The following is a 25,033-nucleotide window of genomic DNA, read 5'->3' on the forward strand; positions in this document are numbered from 1 at the left end:
TGATCGTATTATTGTGTTCGATGATATCGTCCAATCGTGACTGCGATTGTCTATAGATCTGTGAGCCTGCTCTTGTCAGTGCTGCAATCGATCCAGTGCGAGTGGTATTGTTGCTGCTGATGCTGATGAGGACTATCGTGATTATCGATATCAACGTTGATTCAATACGAAGTAGTGACGACCGGGTAATCGGATGAAACGCTGTCCGGCCTGATCGGACATGTCCGTGCAAGCATCTACTCTATCTACCCTTGACCCTGCTGGCAACAAAGCTCTTCTTAGTTACTTTATGTTTACATATCGCCAACAGGTGGTGTACGCTTCTTCTACATCAGGAGCATTGCAAAGCAAAGAGCGATCGTCGTTTAAGATGTCTTTGAAGGTGAATGACATCTGCAAAAATACCAAAAAAATCAAGGTCTTACTGGGATTCGAACCCAGGTTACTTGGAACCGTCTGGCTCAAGGGGAGGAGATTTCGAACGAACTGTTCAAAACCAAGTGTCCTAACCACTAGACGATAAAACCTTTGACAAAATCGAAAATTTGATCTAGTATATAGCTTTAGAAAGCACAAAAGAAATGGTATAAGGGGTATGCCCGTTTAACCGAACTTGGTAAGATAGTGGAATCGCTTGGACATCGGCCGGAAGTCCGGTAAAGCAGTAAGAGTGGGGTCAACCAATCAGAGCGAAAAGCCTTATCTTGTCCTCCTGAGAGCTCCCTGATCGCATGGCTGATACTCCAGTAAGTCTTTCATCTCTCAATCTGACTGGTTGACAGGAGATTCGGACTGGTTCGGTCGAACATGACCCAGAGTGAATATCCAATCAGATAAAAAAGATCCAAGAGTCCATGTCATTATGGCAGACTGACTCCATACTTGGGATCGGCGGATTCCGTTCCGGCGAGTGAGATGTCATACAAGGAAATTATTTACAGTAGAAAAAAAAAGTATCTCTATATAGAGCAGGTAGACAGCGATTCTTCTTCTACTTTCTTCTTCTTTCCCTTCATCTATCAAAAAAGTAAAAGACTAGAATCCATAGAACTTAGAACTTCATATATAGAAACGAAACAAACCGACAAAATGTCCAACTTGCCAGTCGAACCTGAATTCCAACAAGTGAGTTTTCGTTTACTTCGGCTAAATCGTCTCGTCCAAGGACGCCTGTGCGACTGTCACTAACCTTTTTGATTTGCTTGGTGTTTAGGCTGTTTCTGAGATCACTCAGACTCTCGAGCCTGTAAGCTAAACCCACCCTGCTTTGCACTGTTTCTGTCGCATCTGCTGATGATGGATATCACCTACTGGATGGATATAGTTCCTTGCCAAAAACCCAGAATACAGAAGAGCTCTTGAGGTTGTTCAAATCCCTGAGCGAATCATCCAATTCAGAGTCACCTGGGAGAGAGATGATGGCACTCTCGCTGTAAACAGGGGTTTCAGATGTCAAGTGAGTCTCCATCGCACCCGTGACTCGCAAGTTAGAGGTCAATTAGCTGACGCTTGGGAATTGTTCTCAGTTCAACTCTGCCCTCGGTCCTTACAAGGGTGGTCTTCGATTGCACCCTACCGTCAACCTTTCCATCCTTAAATTGTGAGTGACCGTCGTCTTTTCACTAGCGGTTTTGTATCTTCTTCGCACTTGCTTACGAAATACTTCCATGTGTAGCCTCGGTTTCGAACAAATCTTCAAGAACGCTCTTACAGGCCTCATGATGGGTGGTGGTAAAGGTGGTTCAGATTTCGACCCCAAGGGTAAATCGGACAACGAAATCAGACGATTCGTGAGTACATTCATAGATCCCTCCTTTCTACATCTGACACCAGAGGCTGATGATGGATCGATCCGTCGTGATTAATACAGTGTTACGCATTCATGCAAGAACTCTCCCGACACATCGGTGCCGACCTCGATGTCCCAGCCGGTGATATCGGTACTGGTGGTAGAGAGATTGGTTTCATGTTCGGTGCCTACAAGAAGTACAGAAACGAGTTCGCCGGTATCTTGACTGGTAAAGGTGCCAACTGGGGTGGTTCAAACATCAGACCCGAAGCTACCGGGTGAGTTACGACGTCCTCTTATCTTTCATCTCTAAAGATAAGCTATATATATATATATCCTTCGGCCGAAATACCCATGTGACTTTGAATGCTGATTGGATTATCTTGGCTTGGTGCTTACATAGTTACGGTGTCGTGTACTACGTTACTGAGATGTTGAAAGACCTTGACAACACCGACTGGAAAGGAAAGAAAGTCTTAATCTCTGGTGCTGGTAACGTCGCTCAATACGCCGCTTTGAAAGTACTCGAATTAGGTGGTAAAGTCTTATCTTTATCCGACTCTACCGGTTCTTTAATCGCCACCACTGAAGAAGGATTCCAAGCTTCTGACATCACCCGAATTGCCGAAATCAAATTAGAGAGAAAATCCCTCACTTCCTTCGTTGAGGAGTCTGCCAACGTTGGAGAGAGATTCAAGTGGTACTTGGGTGAAAGACCTTGGAAATTGGTCGAAAAGGCTGATATCGCTTTACCATCTGCTTCTCAAAATGAATTGAACGGTGAAGAAGCCAAAGCCCTCCAAAAGGCCGGTGTAAGATATGTTGCCGAGGGTTCCAACATGGGTTGTACCCTCGATGCTATCGAGGTCTTCGAGAACTCCAGAAAATCAATCAAATCACTCACCAACACTGAAGGTGTCGTATTCTACGCTCCTGGTAAAGCCGCCAATGCTGGTGGTGTAGCTGTATCAGGTTTGGAAATGGCTCAAAACTCCCAAAGAGTGAGTAAAGAGTTATTCACACGAGACAACAAGGTCTGTTGCTGATCATTGTCTACATTGATGGAAAACAGCTCAAATGGACTTCTGAGGAAGTTGATTCCAAGCTCAAGGAAATCATGCAAACTTGTTACAAGACATGTTGGGATACCGGAAAGGAATTCTCTGAAGGAAGTGCCTTACCTTCTTTGGTAGCCGGTGCCAACATCGCCGGTTTCATCAAGGTCGCCAATGCCATGAGAGACCAAGGTGACTGGTGGTAATCTATTCGTATCTCTTGATACAAGGAACAAAAAACGAAATCAATTGATGAATACGTAGGAAGGAAGAAGGAAGGAAGTTATATATACCCATTGGATAAGATGGTCAGAAGCTCGTGTTTGTATAGTACAATATATCCACATCTGGTGGATGGACAAGACATGTTGGTCATGCTCAACTTGCTTTTTCTACTTATAGAGTACGTATAGTCTATTTATAGAGTATCTTAGTGATAAGAAGAATATAGTATGAACATGCTTCTGTATGTATCAGCATGAGCTCCAATTTCAATGTTTTTTTTTTTTGGTAGTTGCCTGAAACGATACAAGCATGAGAATGTCAAGTACTGGACGTGGTTTTCTGGTCAAAAAAGGTCGAGCGAAAATGATCATTGCATTGAAACAAAATTTCGAATCACCTTTCCCTCTCATACAGTCACCAAAATGCTTTGCGGATTACGGATCGTCAGCATCTCGGTGGATATCGCCAGCTTGTATCCCAGGCTCCTCTGGAACAGAGGCGAACAGATCCGCTTCGACGTTATTGGTAAGGCCATGTTTCCAACTTGATCATGATGTTGTATTGTGAATAGTAAATGATCGATAACCTATCTCATCATTAGTCTATAAATTCGATCATCGTCTTGATACCCCACCTCGAACAGATAATCAATAAGTATACTGCAATTAAATCAGATCAATTTCGAGGCTTCTTGTGGTTCTTACACCAATTCATTCTAAGAGAAAAATGCCAGATTCAGATTCACATAATCATACAAATACATATATATTGGGAAAGCATCATATCACTCTGTTCACTCTCATTCCTAATCATTCGAAATGGAAAGCTGAATCAACTTCACCTTTGATCGTAGGGAACAACGAGAATGGGAGTAGCTATTCATAAAGGGGGAAAACGGTTGGTCTCTTGGAAGACCAAAAACCAAAAAAAATATCATTACAAATCTCCAGCGTGTTTGTTTTTTGGATTTTTTGAATGTTTTCTTACATGTACCGTTGTTTATAATGATCATGATGCGATGATGAAGACCAAGTTGGAAAAAAACCTTCGAGTATGTGATGGAAATATGGATGATGGTAAGAAAAAGCATTCGCGTTACCCTATTCCATTTTGATATCATCTTGTGTTTGTTTTCCTTTCTTATTTTTTCTCTTTTCTCCATTCGATGCGATCTACACGGTTCACCCTATAGCTCCGCCTCCGCCTCTTCGTCTAACCTCTTTGCCAAGCTACTTGCTTTCACAGGTGAAGAACCATAGCCTCCCGGGTTGGGATGATGGATGGGGAAGGAAGATGGGTGAGAGCTCTCCCTGATTGTGCCGGGTGGAGAGATCCTTGGATGATTACCGCTATTCCATTTCAACGCTAGTCAACTTCATGATCTTGTCACAACTTTTGACTCTCGCATGACCTCCGACTCACCTCTCACTACCCCTTCGTTGATGGTGATGACCTGGCATCTCGATGGCTTCACTAGTAGCCGCAGGACTGATACCGACCCCTACGCCGGGAGTAAGAGGTTTTTCAGAAGTGGGTGAATGGGGTTCATGCGAGTTTCCAGTTGGCGACGATGAGAGTATACCTTGGGGTTGACCAGTGGGAGGTGATGCGTGAGGAACACTGGAGTCGCAAATGAGAAACACGATAAGCTTAGAGCTCAAAAAAGGACGTGCAATGGATAGCTGAAGAGACTTACGCTTCGGGCGTGGGATGAGCAGTACCTGGGGCTTGGGCAGTTGGCACACCAGCTTTCGACATCATGTAATCTCCCGAATCGAAGTACTTTCGTTCCTACAATCGACAGAATATTGAGTTCTACGTCAAGCTGCTATGAGATCCGACAACGTCAACTCACCTTTTGCATCTTGGTGAAAAGGTTCTTTCCTGGTACTTTACCATACATCTTGAAGGCCTTTTGGTCCTGCTCGCTCATTTGCTGTGAATGACAGAGACACGTCAGCGCCTGTACATCCATATGTCGAGAGAAAAGTAGCTCGAACTTACCGAGATATCGACCTTGTTCTGTGTGACGGTGACAGTCATGGTGAATAGAAATCAGCGCTATGGTCTTGTAGGCATGGGTCAAACAAGCAGTGAAGGTCAAGGTATAACAACAATGAATCAAGAGGCACGATAGTAAGAGGTCCATCACCCCCTTTCCAATCTTATAAAGAGTTCTCCATACTCATCTCCTCTCCTCCACCAGATCATCAAACCCCCTTCGGTCTTCCCCTGGATCAAAGCTCATCAAGCATATGACGAGGGGTCCTTGTCCGGCGAGAACAAAGGATATACGTCAAATGATGCTATGATGGCGGGTGGAGCGGCGTACACTCTGAGAAGAAACCTTTCCATCCACTCGTGTCCTCATTTCACTTCGCACGTCAAATCTCCTACGAATGACGGATGGATGATATGCTCTTCTTGCCAAGGAAGCCGCGGTGATCTTACATCCCTCCATCCCCACGCTGCTACCTTCTCTTCTAATCCTACTGCGTACGATGGTCAAAGAAAGGATAGATCTAAACTCACCATCTTATGAGGGTTCATCTTGATTTATATCTTCTGGTCTACCAACAACTATCACGATATATGATCTGAGTTCGCTCGTATATGAATTGATATCCCACCAACGTGTTCGAGCTAATCGGGGTGGTGAAATGGACTAGCGATGTTGATGAGATATTGTGGAAGTAGAAAGACGATATCTCGTGAGATTAGAGCGTGCGAAAAGAGGGTCCTTTGGTCGGAGTGCTATTGGGTATTTGAGAGGACGAAGAGAATGAGGAGATGACCGGTAAGAGGGATAAGCCCCAATCTTGGCTAGGCTTGGTGACGTCTGGGTACGTATACGATGTTTTGTGGAAGTGCAGAGTTCTGTCCAATCGGTAAGGATTTCTAGAGAGATTGTCTGTCGATGAATTGAGCGAAGAGCTAATTGACGAATGTAGAATGAATCAGTGAACGAGGTCAAAGCGTTGTATGGATGGAAATGTATATTGTATGGTGCAGAGCTGACTAGGACTAAAGTGGGAAGTGACCAGGAGTGACGATATACCATACACCCATCTACAAGGGAGGGAGGGTGGTTAAATGAGGGTATGATATAAATGATTGGAATCGCTGTGGAGAACTGCGCAGCAAGACTAGTAGTAGATCTAATCAATTTCAAATTAATGTTATATAGCACTGTTCAATTTGCCACCGAGATCAACAGAACAGCCCTGAACGCTTGTCACTCGTCACCCGTCACCGGTCCATTAAGAGGGCATGTACAAGTAGAGAGAAGTCACACACCCACACTTAAACACGCATACACGCTTAAAAGCTCATAATCACGCATTCGAGATGATGAAGGTACCGGCTATCCACTCTCCTATAAGTTCACTCGATCATCCGTTCTGTCTCCTTTTTCCAAAACCTTACGTCAAGGTTTGTCTGATTTTTTACCTAGATTGGTATAGCTTCCTTGTTAGACGGACAAGAGTACCGAATTACCAAAAGATACAAAACCCATCATTTTGGTCTATTTTATTGATGGAGATGTTCTCGTGACCGCGACCAAATGAATACAGTAGTTCACATGGCGAATGCATCTACCTCGACCGCGACAACGAGCCATACATTGATTGATACTTAGGACTTTTCTATACAAATATGGAAGAAAGACTGAAATAAGGTACATGAGCTAAAAAACGAAAACACAAAAATAGAGAGAGAGAGGGAGATACGTGATCCGTTATCTTTGCTTTTCCACCTGTCTGTACTCGTTCGTACCTTTGCAGTTATCATCGATGATCATCTGATCAGCGACAACGACTTAACTAGCGGATCTGACCGGCATTGAAGTGAATGATATCGTCTCGTGATCACGATTATATTCCATCCAGTCATTGGAGATAGAGAGGAGATTGCCCTGGCATTCCCATATCATACATCCAAAAACTGTCCTGTTAACCCATTATTCGAGTAGATCGACACCTGGCAATATCAGATATCCTGATAGATGAACTCCGCAGACTTCAGTCGATTCAGACCACACGACCGGACGAACAGTTGTCTTCTGAAGCGCTGGTATGGCCTGATTCAGCTTTTGCACGACCATAACTCCCCAGAAGCACCAGCCTTGCTTGGTCTATCATCTCAATCAGACACTCCTTGGCGTATTGGCATGCACATTGTCAAATGCCACCATACCTTTGCTTTACGTAATAACAGGTCACCTACTGGAGTTGAAACGGTTGAAACTCGCCTTCGTCTTTTTCTGACTCTCTCACTCTTCTGATAATCATCAGACCATCCTATCCCATTTCTAATCAACTAACATACAAGAAACCGAAGAAAGTACGATTGACAACACGGCAAGATGTGGAGATCAGGACCAAGGCAAATGAACAACTCCGACCGAGCAGGACCGAACACCCGATGTCAGGTGAGTGTCACTTCGCAACTTTCATACTGATCTGTGCTTATGTATTGAGGTGTCCTTAGAAATGCTTGAAGCTCGGCCATCACACATATCAATGTTCCAACCCTCGACCCTATGTGGCTAGACCGTCACGTACGAAGCAACTCACCTCTGGGAAGATAGGGAGGGACAAGCCCTCGGTTGAGGTCCCGGAGGAGTTCAAGGCTTCTAGTAAAGTTGGATTGGCAGATAAGATCTTGAAAGCGAAGGAGGAAGAGAGGAGGAAAGAGGAAGAAAAGAAGAAGGCCAAGAGAAATAGGCGAAGGTGAGTTACCCCTTCAGGACAATTAGATGCTGATAATTATCGCATCGTACTATAATTGATATCCATCGTTTATCTTGTATATATATAGATCATCTTCATCAAGCGATTCAGCTTCGTCATCGTCATCGTCATCTGGCTCAGACTCAGACTCAGACTCCGACTCGCACTCATCCGACTCAACTAGCTCTCGTTCTAGATCACCTCCACGACGCAAACGAAGTAAACGATCACCTTCTTCAGGTTCAGACTCGGGATCCGATTCGGAAGTAGCGCGTCGTCAATCAGCTTCGCCTGCGCCTGCGTCGAGGAAAAGAAGGTATTCTTCTGAATCTGATTCACCGAGGGCGAGGAAACCTAGAAGAAGGTCAAGCACCATATCTAGATCTAGGTCAATCTCACGGAATAGGAGCACGTCGGTTTCACCGAAGAGACGCATCAGGTCGGAATCTGTTGAAAGTGGACGATGAGGGGCGAATAAAAAGCACAAGGTTTAAAAGGTTGTTGTCTGATTGTATGAGCAAGTGGTCGCACTGGAGAGATATTTTGAAATAGAACGTGTATCGCATCTTTAGTGAGATATGAGACGATGAGACGATGAGACGATGAGAGATGAATACTCAGGTATAACTGTAGATAGAACACATCAAATGGTTTCGTTACAATGCACATACTATACATCATATCTGATATTCACTATATTACCCACTTATCCTAATCAGTATAGAACGTACAACAAGATAACTGAAAATCAAAAAAAATAACAATGACATGGAAAAGGGAATTGAAATGGAATATTGTCCATCATTATCAATCATATAAAGCTGAATACCTCTACACGAGTCAAACGTGTGTTACAGTTGAGTTATAATTCTTGTATAACCTCTTTGATCTCTTTCTCCATCCTTGTTCTGGCATTCTCCTTCTTTTCATGATCTGCATTTTGAGTAAACCCACTAGGCTGTTTACCGCCGTCGTCGTCGTCAAACTCCAACGCCAAGTTCACTTTATTCTTGGCCCCATCTTCCTCCTCAATCTGTGCTTCACCATCTTTATCTTGATCTTCCTCTTCATCATTCACAATTATCTCAATTTCATCTCTACTACCACTATCCAACCTGGTAGGTTCAACCGTATCATCTTCACTTGAGTCTTCCCCATCACCAGGTAAAGGAGGAATCATCTCTTCGTAAAACCTCTGTAACAATTCTTTATCATTACAGAAATCTTCTAATTCCTTTCTAAGTTGTTTGACCTGTTCCATCCTTCCATCACTTCCACCACCACCGGTGGTATGGTTCGTACTTGTATTTGTATGTAAGATTGAATTTTTTCTTCTTGAATTGACTGTACTGAGCCGATCACCAAATACCGAAAAAGAGTTTGAAGAGAGTATCAATCGATTATCGGACCAAAGGAAACCTTTCGAATCGGATAAACATTGTATGAGGGCTAATCCGGATTTATGGACGAACTGTGAATAATCGAATCTACTCTTTCGATATGAATATTCAACGTCGATATTCTCAGGATATCTATCTGACGCTTCTACATCGAGAACAAATCCGAATTTTTTAGTTAATATGCAATATTCGAAATAATTCTCTACTTGACCCGTCCCATGACCGATCGAAAGCAACCTCTGGTGCAGGTCGGTAACAACTGGTGGAGGGACAGCCAAAGGGATAGGTATGGCAGTTCGGTAAGCGCATTTCAAGGGGATATCACTCAGTTGTTCAACGGGAGTTTCGACGAATCGTAGGCCGTATCGTTCAGCTTGAGCGGATAGTTTTTGACGGAGCTCTTCGAGTAATGCGGCGGTCACACCTAGCCAGTTGAGCTCGAAGTGGAAGCTACATAGTGAGTTAAAAATCTCGTCAGTACAGCTTGATAAAACGCATTTTCACACAGCTTCTCTGAGCCTCTACAAGAAAGCGAATCAGGTTGAAAGGCCTCGTCACTCACGCATTCCTAGCATTGTGGACCACATCAGCATGCAGAATCGCCACCTCGGCTCTATCACTCTTTTTGTTCGGATCTAAATCCAGTACTCTCGTTTGCGACATTTTGACTTTTCTTTTCCTACCTGGTCTACCACTAGTCGAAGATGTGATGGACGATCTAGCTTGAGGCCCTTCATACATCTTAGCCAGTAACGCTCGGGCCCCAGGAGGTGTCGTAGAAGGCAAAGAAGCTTGAACCTGTGCTGGGTTGGCCGTTGACAACAAGGTGTTGTTCGAGTTGGACGCCGTCAAAATCCCATTATTGGCATCGCCATTGATCGGAGTGGAAGTTTCATCCCGACTAGGTTCTTTCGATGTAGATGATGAAGAGGCTTTGGAAGACGTGGTACCGAACCATGATTTGTTTTTGGAAGATGATTTGGACATTGCATTGTACGGTTCTCGTAGTCGGTAATATAGATGCCAGTAATCAAGGAAACCGTGAGAATTAGTAACGTGTTCTGTGAAAAGTACGATCCATTAAGCAGTGTATCATACCCAGTGAGGTTGTCATCCGTACTCACCTATAAGACCTTTCTCCAATAATGATTCAGCCCATTCAGCAGCCTTCTCACGACTCGTCACATCCTCAAAGGAATTTTGCAGCCACTCGCAGAACTGGGCTCCCGTGAAGGATTGGACATGTTGTCGAGCTGATCCGCGTCCGGGTCAGCATCCATAGATTGAGCAGTGTCCAAGCCAAGTAGATCGATCATTTTCATGTGATTGAGCATCACTCACCTTCCCACCATCTAGTCCGGATGATCAACCCATTACCAGGCTGGCACATCAACTCCGCAACATTTGCCAACGTCATTCCCTCCAAACGTTTGTGATCCGAATTGATATTCGTAGGTTTCTCCTTATTGCTTATCTGCCTTTCCAAATCCATCATCAACTCTTCATCCAATACACAAGTGGAAGGATCGAAAGTCGTCGTAACTATTCTAAGAGGCTGTTGTGGTGTCCCATTCTGAGATTTTAGTAAGTATCGATTGAGCGTTTCAATAACTTTTTGGGCACCCAACCATAACAGGTCGGTCTGATTCAGATGTTCGTTTTGAGGTACTAAGCCTGGGAAGGAAACGATCTCTTTTCCTGAGGGGATGAGGATGAACCTTGTTCGCCAATATCTTAGTGGATCAAGGGTACGGCGTTCGCCATTGATCAGATGGTCTAGGTGGTTATAGTTGATTTTGGTATTTACATCCTGGGTAGATGAGACATTGCGTAAAATCAGTACAATTCTTTTCCGCATACTAGCCGACACAATGGTACCTCATATATAACGTTTTCACAACTCACAGGATAGTTGAAAGTCGCCTCAGCAGGCTGATACCCTTTCATCCCGACCGGCCAAACCAAACACCTATACTTTACCGAATCAGTCGAGTGGGACACCTTCCTGGTCATCCAATGAACGATGATCTCCTGTCTTGTAGGATGGAACAATAATCGATGTATATGATTGGCCCATGACATCCATATCGCACCTCTACCATTTTTCAGTACTTCTGACGCACCACCCGAGACTAATTCTACACCTATATCTGCGTCTTTCTCCAAATGGATTGGCATAGGTCGGACCACCCCCGGTTCGTTGAGATCATGCGGTAATACTATGACTTGGAAGTTTTCTATATTCAACATGGACCATGCCGCATCAGCTCAGCTTCCAGAATATTCATCTGAATAGCTGACAATGCGAGCAATTGAACTTACGGGACAATCTCTGCGAGACCATCTCCCTCATCATAGCCAACGGCAGATTCTCCTGAGCCGCATCGCTCCTGATTAAGAACGCCCCATCTTCCAAATAACACTGTACAGTATAAGTACCCGTATTATACAATTCATCACTCTGTTTCTGCGTCGGCAAGAAATCCGTGGTGAGTGGTAGACAAGCAGGAGCCAAGAGAGAGGGCCATTGGACAATATGTTGTTGAGCTTGTTTGGGCAATACGAATCTCCATCTCCGACCACCAGCATCTCTGATCCGATCAATCGTCTCCGCAGAAGGTTTGCATGGGTTGACAGTGAAATGCCTTGATGATTGTACCAATGCATTATTCCTATTCCGCCATGATAGATCTTCATGAGATTTACTTAACCCCTGACCTGATTGACCACTTGGCGGTAGTCCTTTGGAATTCCTCAACGATCTTGATATGGGATCTTCCTCGACTGTTTGAGAACGACGTAGGCGCGATGTTGTACCAGTGGCAATTGGCAATGGTTGAGTGACGGGCGTAACTATGCTGTGGGTCTTGTCCTTGGAAGGGGATGGTGTACTGGGTGTGATCATCGTATCTGGATTAGGCATCTTGGGTCTAGGCGGAACAGAACCATTACCTGGTCTCGATCTTGACCCGGTGTCCGATGTTTTAGGTTTGGATGTATTCGAAGGAACAGGCGAGTGAGGTCTGTTACCTGTGACCGAGGACACATCCGTTCTGCCTATAGTCTCCATAGCAGGTGCGGCATAGCTCGGTTGAGATCTCGTAGATGTCAAACCACCGAATAGCCAGCTCGCTCCAAACCTACTGGCGAATGAGCTTTTACTGCTTTTCGTATTGAGCTTTTTGGCAGGGGTAAGTTTCGGCGTAGAAGCTCCGGAGCCATTCTGTTCAAGTGAGATGACAGATGCTCGAGAGGGTGATGAATCGCGAGTTCTGGTTAAAGGCGAATGACTATTATCATGATCTATAGGTAGATCGCTGATAGGTGGCGGCAAAGGCGAGGCTGAGCGGGTGGTAGCTATTGGCGATGATCCTCGACTAGCAACCAGGAGGGGCGAAGAGGTATGCACTGGTGGAGTAGGAGGCGCAATATTTGTAGCGGCTCTGGCAGGTGAGTCTGATTTCAGACCCCTTCTCAAGCTTAGCGTCGATGGTGCTGGGGAAGCGCTTCGCAATTCTGTGCGCTTCTTTCCTAAAGGGTGCGAATCCTCCATTTCAATCATGGCTTTGATCGGTGACAATTTTGACCCATTCGCAAACCCTCCAATAGACTTCGGTCGAGTTGTAGATGCCAAAGAATTAGATCTTTCATGCTTCTCCTTTTCGGCTAACAGTCTGGCAGATTGATAACTTGCTGGAATACTCGCTGGCGTAGAACCAAATTGAGGAGAGTTCATCTTACTGATTGGTTGTTCGACTTGTCCGCTACCAAATATGGACTGATCGAAATCGTCCCGTACTTCCTTCCTATCTTCGAGAGAGAGAGGCCGACGAGGCATCGGCATATCCTCGATATCAAGGTAAGGTACAATAACCGTCGTAAGATTATGATCAAGGATACCAAGCATTTGGATTTCGTACATCTTACATCGGGGGATGAATCGGTCAGGTCGAAATGGCTTGTCGTGTGTTACAGCGTAGAATGATGCGCTGACCCAGGATGGTAGTGCTATGACGAGAAATACAGGATTCAACAAGACTGGTCCGGTGTTATAATGCAACTGAAGACTTACAATAACAATCTGCCAATTCCGTATTCTTGATGTGTGACATATGGGCATCAAAATATAGCAAATCAGGTGTGATCGGTCTATGTTTGCCGCTTAATGTGTTCTCCTCGGATACTGGTCCTTTAGGACGGTGCGAAACATAGCTGAACAGTGGTACGCTATGCAATGGCATCTTGGTCAAGCAGACGAAATCCACGCTCATCCCATGATCGACCATCCGTTCGGTCGTCAGCCGAAGTAGATTTTTATCAACGGCGAAATGGCCTGTTCCAGGAGTTACAATCGTTATTGATAGACCAGTACGAGATAAATCCCTATCCACATGATGTTCATCGAAAGGGTTGAGCGCAAGATTGATAGCTTCTAAAGCGTTTCCTTCGTATGCCTAGTAGCACTGGTAAGTCAAAGACACTTGGTAAAATTCGTTATGGTAGATAATATCACTTACAAAACTCCATCTGCCAACGATCTTAACCTTATCACCTGTATATGACTTCCCACCCATCAACTGGAAATGATAATCCAATAGCAACTCTTTTTCACTTCTTTCTAACTGTTTCTTGATCTCAGGCAAAGCTTGCGTCCAGTCACTCCTCCGTTCTAGATCCACCGCAACCTTGAAGAAGTCTTTACATGGTCTTCCTGAAAAATCTTTTATCAAACTACCTGCCAACTCGTGTTTTTCCAGGTACGCTACATCCTCTTCATCGTAGTATATCCTAGCGAAGAAGATTATCGTGACGACATGAGAGGTTCCTTTCTCTGACCATCTAGCGAATAAGTCGGGCAAATAACCTATGATCGTATAATATATAAGCTAAACCAAGTGGGACAGGGTGTACGAGGTATCAAAAAATCAGAATGGGACTTACCATGCACGACTTTCTCGATATATCTCTCGCCGTCCTCATCGAATTCCCATGTCTCCTCGCATAATTGAATAAACAGATAAACTTGAGAACTCTTGCTTCTGAAGATCGTTTTCGTTTTGGCGGTAGCAATTCCACTTGAATACCTTTTATCTCTCTGTTTACCAGTTTTAGGATCTTTCTCACTCCTGATGATGAAGTTCACTTCTGCTCTTACGGCTCCCCCTGCTAGCGATACTTTTTCTCCTACATGTAATGTCATTCCCTCCAAAGACATACCAAGCCTCCACATGTCTGCTCTACCTAGATATTGCGAAAAGTAAAATTCGACATAATCGGTATGTGCTGATTCTTTATCCGTTATCTATATCTGATCGTCAGTAACAACATACATAGGAGGACATACGATGAAAGGTCGCTCACCCTTCTAATCTCTACCTCCAACCGCTGCTGGAATCCAAAAGCAGTAGCTACTGAGTCCGGGACCTGAACCTGATGAGCGCTAGCAGTCGGAACATCTTCTCCTAATCTAAAGACATATCCATCCCTTCCTTTGCCAGTTTTCACACCGTTCATCGCTGGACTGACATTGTCCTTCTTCTTCTTGATGTACGATTCACCCTCGGGAGCCTGGATACGTAAAGGCTGTTGAGTCTGCCTTCGATGTATCTGGCGGATCTCGAGGTAATCGCCCGGTTTCGCGTCCCACGGCAAGGCAGCGTAATTCAACAAGACCTGAGAAGAAGGTGCATTTGTGGATGTGGATGTAGAGGGTAAGGGTGAGGGATGTGCGGGTGTATTACTGTTAATAGGTGTAGGTTTATAAGTGTATAGCAGTAATGCTACACTATCCTTATCTACCAGCGATAGATCCAACACTCCTCCTTCCATGTTAGCTCTAGTGGGTATAGCTGGTGCCGAGGGCATATGACTGATCATAGGTTGAGGTGGACTGGGCCATGATGATATCCTATTGTGTCCATGACCGTGTCCATTTCCAGCTCCAGCTCCTACACCTCCTAACCTTGGTCTTCTACTACTACCGCTTCCACTGGTACCCAGTTGATCTGTTAATGCCTGAGTCGCCGCACTAGGTCCAGGAAAGGGATTAGTGGTAATTCGAAAAGATGATGCCGAAACGTCAATGGATGGTGGTCCAGGTTGTGTACTTCCTGCTGGTACTGAGCCTGTCCCAACGATGGTCGATGATCTTGCTCGGATATTGACTGGCCGAGGGGAAGATGCTCGTGCTACACTGGGATCAGCTAAGAACCACGAGTGATGCATCCTGAGGTTGAACGAAGAGTAGACATACTAGGCATGACGAAAGCATTAGTAACTTATTATCGTACCAAAGCTGTTCACTGTAGGATAATGCCCATAGATCCAAGACTTCGTACTACGTTGTGAGAATCTTGCGTCAGATGGACCTTGTGGTTTAACCTTGTCTAAGACCGCTTCGACGGTGATAGAGAATCTTCGATGTGATCCTATGGCAGCCTTGCGTGACTTTGTTGACCTCGTCTAATTGGGTGATATTTGACACATCGATGTCTTGCTTGTAGCCCCAGTTTGCCGGTCGATGTCGATGTGGTCGGTATGCTCATACCTGTTAGCGGTCAAGTCGTCAAGTAATGTTGACTTTTGATCAGTCGAGTTATCCCGTTATCGCGTTCGAATTAAAGTGGGTGCTCATATAGAGTATATTCCATATTCCCATATTCAGGTCACTCGTACTCGGCTTCGGGCGCCCCTTTTTGGTGGTAGCGAATGAAGGCATAACTTATCATCATATCATCATATCACACTGAATAAAATCCAATAGAATATCTTGCATCATCGTGTCATACCACACCACCTCTTCAACACGGCTAGACATATCCTCAGTGTCGGCCTCCACCTCCCTATACCTCTCGAGCACGAGCGACCTTGACTGAACAATGCAAGTCTAATCACGACCGAGATACCAATCATCCCTTTTCTCACCCATATATAGTACCTCTGGTACTCGTACCGAAACAACGGACGGACATGTCTCGACCCGGTCCTTCACCTCCTCCAGCTCTAACTCCCATCGCCTCGACTTCCACAGCTCACTTGGGATCCCGGTCACTGCACTCAGACGTGCGTCACAGACACGATAAACAGCCAGCTACGTATCCCCCTCAAACAGCATATACACCGTCTACTACCAGACCCAAGAGGAGAAAGAGACGTGATGGAGAGAAAAAAGGTAGAAGGCTATTGAGATGGAGACGGGGGATAGTGACAGAGGCATTCAGAAGATTTGGTGAACATTGTGCGAGGAATCAGGTGAGTAGTCTTATACTAATCTACTCTTATCCTCTACGCGAGATGGTCAAGCTGATATGATCGCACAGATACGAACTCTACTTATCGATTGTCTAGTGATGACCAACCTTTTCTACCCTTCCCTGGCTTTGTACTTACAAAAGCGATTCCCACCACTACACCCACCTTCACCGCCTTCACATCGTCTGCCCCTACAGGGAGAAGCTGGACCTTCGACCTATCGTCGGAATCAACGGGAACATCCATTATCTCTACTTAGTACGCCCGTCCTGGACAGCTTCTTCCCCTATCCTCCACCATTACTACCCAGACTTACATGGGCAGGATGGTGGGGCAGGGATACAGGTCAAGATGAGACAGATGATCATGGCTGGGGCCTTAGTAGAGCTCTACCTGACGGAGCCAAAGAGCAGCTTTCGCAAGACGAAGAAGTTCGAATAATGAGGGTTGCTTGGGCCGACGTAGAAGATGTACTTGATAGGGACGCAGAAGCTGGAGAGCGGCCATGGGAAGAAAGGGACCATATCTTGTTGAATTTAGTAAGGGATGTAGCGGAAGAATGGGAGCAGAGATACAAATCCAGCGGAGAAAGATGTGTGAGGCAATTGGAAGGCGCAGAGGGAGAAGCGGTCGATTCCACGGGACCATGCTACATCCTTTCACCAGATCACGACGCTCCGATAAGCAACGATACTCAGACCTCACTGTCGTCTTTGGCATCTCATACTGAAATGCTGCCTCAAGTCACTACCGATCCAAATTCTTACGCATGGACATCGAATGTGGGAAACTTTTATCATAGCTTTGGTGTCCTCTTCCACGTACCTCAAAACTCCACAGTCGATTTCGAATACCGTTGGCAGGAGACTATGGATGTCGTTGCGGGTAAACTGGATGGAGAGGTGTTCACTGAGGCTCGAAGGTCGAATTCTGTCGATATGGATCAGACAGGTCAATGGTATCTTTCGGTGAGCGCCAATGCAGCAAGCGGTCCCACATCGATTGTCATGATCATCCACTGATCTGATTTGTTCATCTCTAGTACACCTCGTCTTCACAAATAACCGATCAAAGTGTTTCGTCTGGTCACCCTTATGTCGCTCGGCATCCTGAAACACTTTCTGCCTCGCCTCCTAGGATCGTGCTCATCCTCTACGCTATCCTATTCACTACGTTGATTGCCCAGCTATCTAATGCCTCCAAAGTGCATTCACGATTCGGTCTGGCTTTTACTGGTGTAGTCCAGTTGTGCTGTTCCTCCGTCATGAGTTTCAGCGTGTTAGCTTTACTCGGTTGGAATGGGTGGGGAGCTTCGATGAAACAGAGCAGTCTACCTACTTATGTCTTACCTTTCGTCATCGTTGTCGTGGGTGCTGAGAACATGTCTACCCTGGTATGTGTACAACTTCCCCCTCGACCAATATGTCATCAGATCACCAGACTAATATGCGTTGAATCGAATAGACAAAAGCGATATTCTCAATCCCATTTACGCACTCAGTCCCCGTCAGGATAGGTCTCGGTCTATCGAAAGTCGGAACTACCATCGCTCTTACCTCACTGACCGATCTGTTGGTATTGGGAGTAGTATGGCTTTGTGTGAATTTACAACCGGTTAGAGAATTTTGTCTCTTCGCAGCGGTGGTCATCATCACAGATTGGTTCATGCTTCACACTTTCTTCTTGACGGTAAGTGCCTGTCAATCTGTAGGTAGGAGTACAAGCTGATCGTGTCAATCAGGTCTTGTCCATTGATGCCCAAAGGTTGGAATTGGCCGATGTTCTTGCGTCGAACGGAGGGCCGCCTGCTTCTCCCGTTCACCAAGAACCCAATTCGGATGACCCTGCGGAAGGCAAACAAAGTGGATTCAACTGGCGGAAACTTTTGCGCGCAAGGACAACCAAAAGTGGAAGTCTCGTTTTGGTAAGCTTGGCTAATCCCGTAAACCCTACATCAATCAAGCTAACGATGGTGATTTGCAGCTGCTTATGACAGTCGGTATGCTGTATTGGCTTACGGAGCGACATCGCACTTCCTTGAACACAACTGCCAGTCTGTACGGATACACGCCTACTTCCGGTCCCAGCACCACGACATCTCTGCTTGCTACTCCCACTCCCTTCATCACCAAATCGACCGATCTATTCAATCTCAACCCCGCCGAAAGACTATGGCGTTCCCTCAACCCTCTCGGCTGGTCATACATAAAGATCTTCGTGCCTCCTGCGTCTATCTTGGTCTTACCTCGCTCGGGACATTCTATGCGACCGGCAGATATACGGAAATTATCCTTACCAACATCCAGATTACTTCTTCCTCGACTGAGACCGTTGTTCTACTTGTTCAAAGTGGTAATTCTGCCTCAAGCAATCACGGCGGGAGCCCTGTATGCTCTTTTGTTATATCTGCTTAAAGATGCCGATTTGCTTGACGCTCAACGAGATAGGTTAGGAAGAGTTGACGAGCAACAACAAGGAAACGAAACCGACTCCTCACCGAATGGGTATCTCGAGAACCCCCTTTTGGAGAGTCTGAAAGCCAACATGCTACCGTGTAGTCATGAGAGTGATATCTATTTGATATCGACCTCTCCGGATGGCTTGATAGCTCTTACAGTGGGCATAGATAATACCATCTGCCTATGGAGATTCAGCGAGTCAAATGATGGGAGCGGAACGAGGGAGATGCTCTCGAGTAAAACTTTAGATCCTGAAGATCCCATCGTGGCCTCTTCAATAGGTGATGATGGGAGGTATGTCGGGATCTGTACGATCAATGGGTTGATACAAATCTGGGAAATTCCGAATGACGGTCAGATAATTCCACTTGATGCGAGAAGAATCGATAGTCCCTTCATGGGAAGATCCAGAATTGCTAGTATGGCATTTGATGATTCCCCAACGCACGAAAGGAAAGAAGATCCCTTCACCATCACGCCGACCAGGTCGTCCAGCAAACCCTCAGTCACAGGTCCGACAACACTGGTGGCCCTCATTAACGGGTGTGTCTTATCTCTCGGTGTTGACTCGTCTCCGATACCGATTATCCAGCCTGATCAGCTCGATATACCCACTCGTACGACTTTCATCCGAGCCGAAGGCATTCTTAATATACTCATGCTTTCACCTCGGATTGTTCGAGTGTATCGTAACACCTCATCAGGCTGGTTTCCGATTCTCATATCGGAAAATAGTGAAGATAAAATAACAGCTGTATCGTTACCCGATCCTGCTTTACCTGGTTTATGGGCTGTGGGACATCAATCGGGGTCTATCGAAATGATCGACGAGATTATCGGTCAACTTGTGTCCATATCGCCTTCTAGCCCCGGAGAACTTATCAGGAAGATCCGGTTGGTCAAACCACCTTCAATGAGATGTGTAGGATGCAATACGATAACTACAGACGGATATTTGGTAATATCATCAAGCAACACTCAAATATGTATTGACAGGGTCTCGCCGAGGATATCGAATAATTCATTTTGTAGATGTTCCGCTTCGGCATCGTCTCGAGCAAGATCATCTTTAGATGAAAACACACGACCATCGCCTACTCGATTCAAGAATGGTGGTGGTGATCAAGGATTGGTAGTACCTCCTTTATGGATCCAGAAGCGTTATTCGCCCGGTAATACATCGCCTCGTAAATCACCTTCGTTATTATCTTTACCATCTAATGGGGAATTCCCTTTATCATCTCATGGAGGAGCAAGAAGATTATCTAATTTACATAAACCCGATGACACGGTCAATGGATTGATCTCTCCAATGGATCGAAATTCGAGCTCCGTATCGGGAGGTGGATCTAATGGTATTTCACCTGCCGGTGAATTTGAGATTCAATCGCTTGGATCAATCATCATAACCGATACAAACAGAGAAGGAGACAGGTATGATGAAGGTATTAATTGGGAGATTGTGAATGATCGTTTGGTAGGAATGAGAAAAGTCAAATTTGGTTTAATTGATGATTCACAATTTTCCATCTTTTCTTTGGATCTAAAAAACGAATTATGGAATGGATCTTGTTTGGTCGTTCATTCAACAGCATTCGAAGAGTTGATTGAAAAATCAAGTATTGCCCATATGACCTCATCAGAACTGTTAGGGATGGAAATGGGAATGAGGGAAAGGAGAATGGAAAGAATAAATAGTTTAAACGGACGAGCTTCATTCTCTTTCTCTTTTCCCTCTTTCGAGACTTATACCGATTTAGAACATGGTTCGAGGACAAGAACAGGTCCAGGAAGGAAAAGTTTATCAGTACCTACATTTGATAAATTAGGTTATGTCCAGATTAACCAGTTTGGTATATTGCAAGACCCAGGAGGAGGAGGAGGAGGAGGAGGAGGAGGAGGAGGAGGAGGAGCGATTATAGGTGGATTTGGGAATAGGTTAGGAATAATATATCTTAATAACTTAGACAGACAGGACGGAAAGGAATCAAGGAATATTGGAGTTAGTTCCACGCGTAAAGAGAGTACAACTATTGGATTTGGATTATCTACACCTACGTCTACACAACAAGCAAGAAGATCAATCTCAAATACGTTTCCTTTGAACCCTCCCCCACCACCTATATCTAATCATAATACCACTCCTACACCTAACACGCGGACTATCACTGGGACCGCAACGGGGCCAGGGATAGGGCATAGGAAAGTTGAATAAGTTGAATTGACCATATATTTTTGGTATTTTGGGAATCGGTCTGCTATTCAAGATAAGTATTGAAAGTTACTTGATGGTTCGAAAAGGATATGTAGTTATTATGTTGTATTGCCAGAGATTTTGTTCATATGAATAAACAGAAGTCAAACACAGTCACAATCACTGAACCATACTTCCGTTCTGCATTGTATTGTGGTCCAAACAGCGGGAGAAAGCGAAAAGACACGAGACAAACATCACAACAACTGTATCTCATATATTGTTACATTCCCATATATACCTAAGGGTGATGACATGATTAAACTCAATCAGGGAGGAAAGAAAAAGACTAGAACTAATGTGATAGCTGGATGCGAACCTAAAGAAAGAAAGGTAGACTGTCTGTGGAATTGTGATTTGGATGGAGCGAGAAGGGAAGAAAGAACAACATATTTCGTTCGATGAGGGATTCCTTAGCCCGAGGGTTAAGAGGATGATGGTATAGAATAGTATAAGGTTATATATGTATGTTTGAAACACTGACATCTGATTATTGTTATTGTGAAACTCGACCTCAACTGAGGTTAGTGAGATCAGATCGATGTCGATGAAATGGGATTGTATAGCAAATCTTCAGCTGATAGCTACATTACATAGCCAATTCAGCTTGTAATTGACGTAACTGAGCTTCTTCATCATCCTCTTCCGCTTGAGCAGTATTGTTAACGCCTATACAATCAGAACCGAAAACCATCAGCTAATGGTTTATGTACAATGAAACAGTACAGCTATGGCTAATGACTTACGTCCTGCAGTTTGACCCACGGGCGACGTTGGGATATGACTTGGTACTCTATCTGCACCTGCGAGTCTGTCATCCAATTGTTCTTGCTCCAATGCTTCGAGTTCTTCTTTGAGGTCATCCTGGATGGGAGGTGAACCCGTCAGTGAGCTATATGTTTTCTCATGTCTCATTGACAGATAGGATTCAAGTCCAATCCCGACGATTGCATTGTATATCGAATATCGAACTCACCTCATCAAGTACTATACCCATGCCAACAGGATTGGAGATAGCATCCGAAATTTCATTTGTGAGATCCATCTGTTCTCTGATCTTGTCCATCGTAGCGTCAACTCCCTCGGCGGTGCTGCGTCGCAAATCGACCATTAGCCCTAAAGCTTCTAGTGATTTGGAGGACAGACAAATACGTACAGATTACTATGAATACCTTTAAGAGCATCGGCACCTTTCTTCATGGCTACCATGGTTTCGGCATTCAAGTTGGCTGATTCTATAGCGTTGACCTGGTGACAAACAATGTGGTCAGCAAATGTCACGTACCAATGTATTCACGATGATTGTTCATGGTCTAAAGCAATAAGGAACCAGTCTTCTTTACTCACTTGAGTCTCCAAAGTCAATCTCGTGCCAGCGATTCTATCCAGCTCATTCTCATGCGCTTTCTTTTGTCTCAACGCAGCCATTGCCACTATCAAGTATGAGATATTGTATCATCCAGCATCAGCATTCCCTCTTAAACAGATCATTATCATACATGATCCATCCGATTGATGCATGGCACTTCATGGTGTACCAGCATTATTCCTACTTTCACGTTAAAGAGGAAGGCAGTGAACAAACCACTCACATCGCTTATTGGACGTAGCATTCGCTTTAGCCTTCTTCATCTCCTCTTCGATCTTCTTATTCAGATGTTCCTCCTTCTTCTCCAACATCAGTAATTGCTGTCTCAATCCCACGATGGCATCCCTGGCTCCCTCTCGAGTATCTTTCTTCCCTGCGAACCATGACATCCAACCTGACATGATGTTTGTGGTGTGTTGACTTTATGGGAGATGAGTAATAGTCGACAGATTATAGGTGGGATCCGCAGTGATCGATGGCTTTGGTTCTCGGGTGCAGGTGGTAGTGGTAGTGAGTTGATGAGTTGATGTTTGCTATCTGCTATGATGATATATTTGGCCACCGAGATGATAACAAACTCAAACTACATAACCTTATACTGTTCGTCATCCAGCCTACAACCTTGCCATACAACGGAACCAAATTCATTCTACCCAATCCTGTAAAGATGAGCCTGATATCAGAATGCACATCACATCAGACATCAAACCCTGCCTGATATGTAACTTTGAACTCATGGATAGATAGTGGTCTGTGGTCCCATTCACCCAGCATAACGAAAGCAGCATCTATGGATATACAACAATCTGAATCGAAAGTCTACAAATCTACATCATAGACCTTAGCCAAGCTGAAATCATCTGCGATTAGGATAACCAACGCTTCGCCCTTGCATGTGGACTTGGGACTGATGTTGCGTCAATTGCCTGACCATTTCCTGAAGATGAATGTTCGTCAGTCAGATATCAGCTCAAGGTTCAGGAATGAATACACAGCCTACCTTGAGCGATTTGATCTCTTCTTCGGCCAGCCTCAAACGTTTGGCAACTCCGTTTCGACAAGTTCTTCGGATGGTTCTCGTTTGGGGCGAACATGATGCGCAGAAGCAGTTCTTATCGACGAGCTTGGCTCATTCTCGATAATTTCATCAGGTTCAGCTTTGAGTCTGACTGTGCGAGATACTTGTGACGGATGCTGTTGTGCCGGTACTGCATAATTCGTCTGGTGAGCAAACTCAAGTGTTTCGGATCTCTCTCGACCGAACATGCAAGTCCCGGGATCACTCACTACGATCCAACAGACCACGATTGATAAGATATCGTTGACTTCGTACCTACACTCCGGTATCAAATTGGGCACTAAGCATAACATGAAGCAGCATGACCAAACATACCTTAAAGACGAACTTTAGATATGGTCTTTCTCTGTCACCTAGGTCATATGTGAACTCCTCGCCATATGCAGTTTTCTGTTGGGCTTTATGGCTCGTTCTACTTGCTCTAGGGTTTTGACGATAATTAGCTCTCCTCTTCGACCTTCAACGCTGGTATCTCCGAATGTAACCAATCAATCGAAATCACTCACAAATCACCCCTACCATCCATTCCTTCCCTGACATTCACTCTCTGACTGATCCTTCTCTTGGTAGGTCTGACTCTCTCAATCTCGCCTCTTGATAATTCAACTACTATCATTCCATCTTCTGCGTCCCTCGATTGATCACCCTCGACCGGTTCATCCCCATCATCTGGATCAGCCTTCCATAGAGAACATCACCACAGTCAGCACAAACATAGATGATCTCACATACCTCGGGTGGGAAAGCGCGCTTACGATATATCCAAAAGATAAGCTTGATTCCGCCAATTCTCCGTCTTCATCTTCTTCATAGAAAGTAGACAATTTACGAGTGACGTGCCATCGTTTACGGACATGTAGAGAATGAATTTCATGACCGTTTACTTTAGGTTCAGCTATTCAATCGCCCTTCCACGGTTTCTGACGACCCAATTGAACGTTTATCGTGAATTCCTATACATCCATTCCATCATAGATATCACATGTATGATTCAGCTTAGAAATCGAAAAGATTGCTGACAGTGACTCGTCTTTATGGACAGGGTGAAAAGGGAGAAGGGGAGAGAAACAGTCTCATTGTAGGAGAAGGATAAGTCCTCACTCACCTGATGAGGTTTAGGACAAACGAAACATTCCATTCTAACATGATCGTCTTCGTCACCTGTTTTTCGCACTCTTTGCTCCTCTAATTGGTCATCAGCGGGCTAAAATGGAAGGCTACTTTATGTACTACATACCTAGTTTTTCTCCATCGACGGACAGCCATACCTATCACGGAAGAGCCGAAACACAATCACGTCAGCTTCGTCGGGATTTCAAGTGCTGTGACTGAGTACTGACGGATATTCCATTCGCTTCTTTGATCCTCATGCTGCCGATGAGTGATACCAGCACAAAAGTGTCACATGAGCTTGCTGATG

At 44.8% G+C, this 25,033-nt stretch overlaps 7 protein-coding genes across 7 annotated transcripts; 3 read left to right on the plus strand and 4 right to left on the minus strand.

Moving 5' to 3' along the window:
* Positions 1-1,089: 1,089 nt before the first annotated feature.
* On the plus strand, positions 1,090-3,050 carry V865_003821 (uncharacterized protein; the record flags this gene model as incomplete). Its single annotated transcript, XM_066227608.1, has 8 exons — positions 1,090-1,125; positions 1,214-1,246; positions 1,325-1,456; positions 1,527-1,600; positions 1,676-1,790; positions 1,871-2,067; positions 2,193-2,790; positions 2,862-3,050. The coding sequence occupies 8 exons, from the start codon at positions 1,090-1,092 to the stop codon at positions 3,048-3,050; spliced, it is 1,374 nt and encodes a 457-aa protein (XP_066083705.1).
* Positions 3,051-4,255: 1,205 nt separating this feature from the next.
* V865_003822 (uncharacterized protein) lies at positions 4,256-5,112 on the minus strand (the record flags this gene model as incomplete). Its single annotated transcript, XM_066227609.1, has 5 exons — positions 4,256-4,418; positions 4,492-4,689; positions 4,766-4,860; positions 4,925-5,005; positions 5,074-5,112. The coding sequence occupies 5 exons, from the start codon at positions 5,110-5,112 to the stop codon at positions 4,256-4,258; spliced, it is 576 nt and encodes a 191-aa protein (XP_066083706.1).
* A 2,323-nt stretch (positions 5,113-7,435) lies between these two features.
* On the plus strand, positions 7,436-8,269 carry V865_003823 (uncharacterized protein; the record flags this gene model as incomplete). The annotated part of the gene is made up of 3 exons (XM_066227610.1): positions 7,436-7,501; positions 7,561-7,802; positions 7,891-8,269. The coding sequence occupies 3 exons, from the start codon at positions 7,436-7,438 to the stop codon at positions 8,267-8,269; spliced, it is 687 nt and encodes a 228-aa protein (XP_066083707.1).
* Positions 8,270-8,664: 395 nt separating this feature from the next.
* Positions 8,665-15,427, minus strand: V865_003824 (uncharacterized protein; the record flags this gene model as incomplete). The annotated part of the gene is made up of 10 exons (XM_066227611.1): positions 8,665-9,652; positions 9,765-10,263; positions 10,327-10,455; positions 10,544-11,012; positions 11,108-11,439; positions 11,525-13,210; positions 13,275-13,656; positions 13,720-14,066; positions 14,144-14,504; positions 14,564-15,427. 10 exons carry the CDS (start codon positions 15,425-15,427, stop codon positions 8,665-8,667), a joined length of 6,057 nt encoding a protein of 2,018 aa, XP_066083708.1.
* Positions 15,428-16,171: 744 nt separating this feature from the next.
* V865_003825 (uncharacterized protein) lies at positions 16,172-21,127 on the plus strand (the record flags this gene model as incomplete). Its single annotated transcript, XM_066227612.1, has 6 exons — positions 16,172-16,453; positions 16,522-17,421; positions 17,496-17,846; positions 17,918-18,142; positions 18,195-18,377; positions 18,437-21,127. 6 exons carry the CDS (start codon positions 16,172-16,174, stop codon positions 21,125-21,127), a joined length of 4,632 nt encoding a protein of 1,543 aa, XP_066083709.1.
* A 628-nt stretch (positions 21,128-21,755) lies between these two features.
* Positions 21,756-22,936, minus strand: V865_003826 (vacuolar-sorting protein SNF7; the record flags this gene model as incomplete). Its single annotated transcript, XM_066227613.1, has 6 exons — positions 21,756-21,835; positions 21,913-22,030; positions 22,143-22,257; positions 22,323-22,414; positions 22,514-22,599; positions 22,759-22,936. The coding sequence occupies 6 exons, from the start codon at positions 22,934-22,936 to the stop codon at positions 21,756-21,758; spliced, it is 669 nt and encodes a 222-aa protein (XP_066083710.1).
* A 631-nt stretch (positions 22,937-23,567) lies between these two features.
* Positions 23,568-24,983, minus strand: V865_003827 (uncharacterized protein; the record flags this gene model as incomplete). The annotated part of the gene is made up of 9 exons (XM_066227614.1): positions 23,568-23,743; positions 23,823-23,868; positions 23,929-24,034; positions 24,120-24,292; positions 24,369-24,496; positions 24,539-24,566; positions 24,719-24,798; positions 24,851-24,881; positions 24,954-24,983. 9 exons carry the CDS (start codon positions 24,981-24,983, stop codon positions 23,568-23,570), a joined length of 798 nt encoding a protein of 265 aa, XP_066083711.1.
* Positions 24,984-25,033: the final 50 nt, after the last annotated feature.

Source organism: Kwoniella europaea, chromosome 1 (genome assembly GCF_036810445.1).
Source record: "Kwoniella europaea PYCC6329 chromosome 1, complete sequence".
In the NCBI taxonomy this organism is placed as follows: Eukaryota; Fungi; Basidiomycota; class Tremellomycetes; order Tremellales; family Cryptococcaceae; genus Kwoniella; species Kwoniella europaea.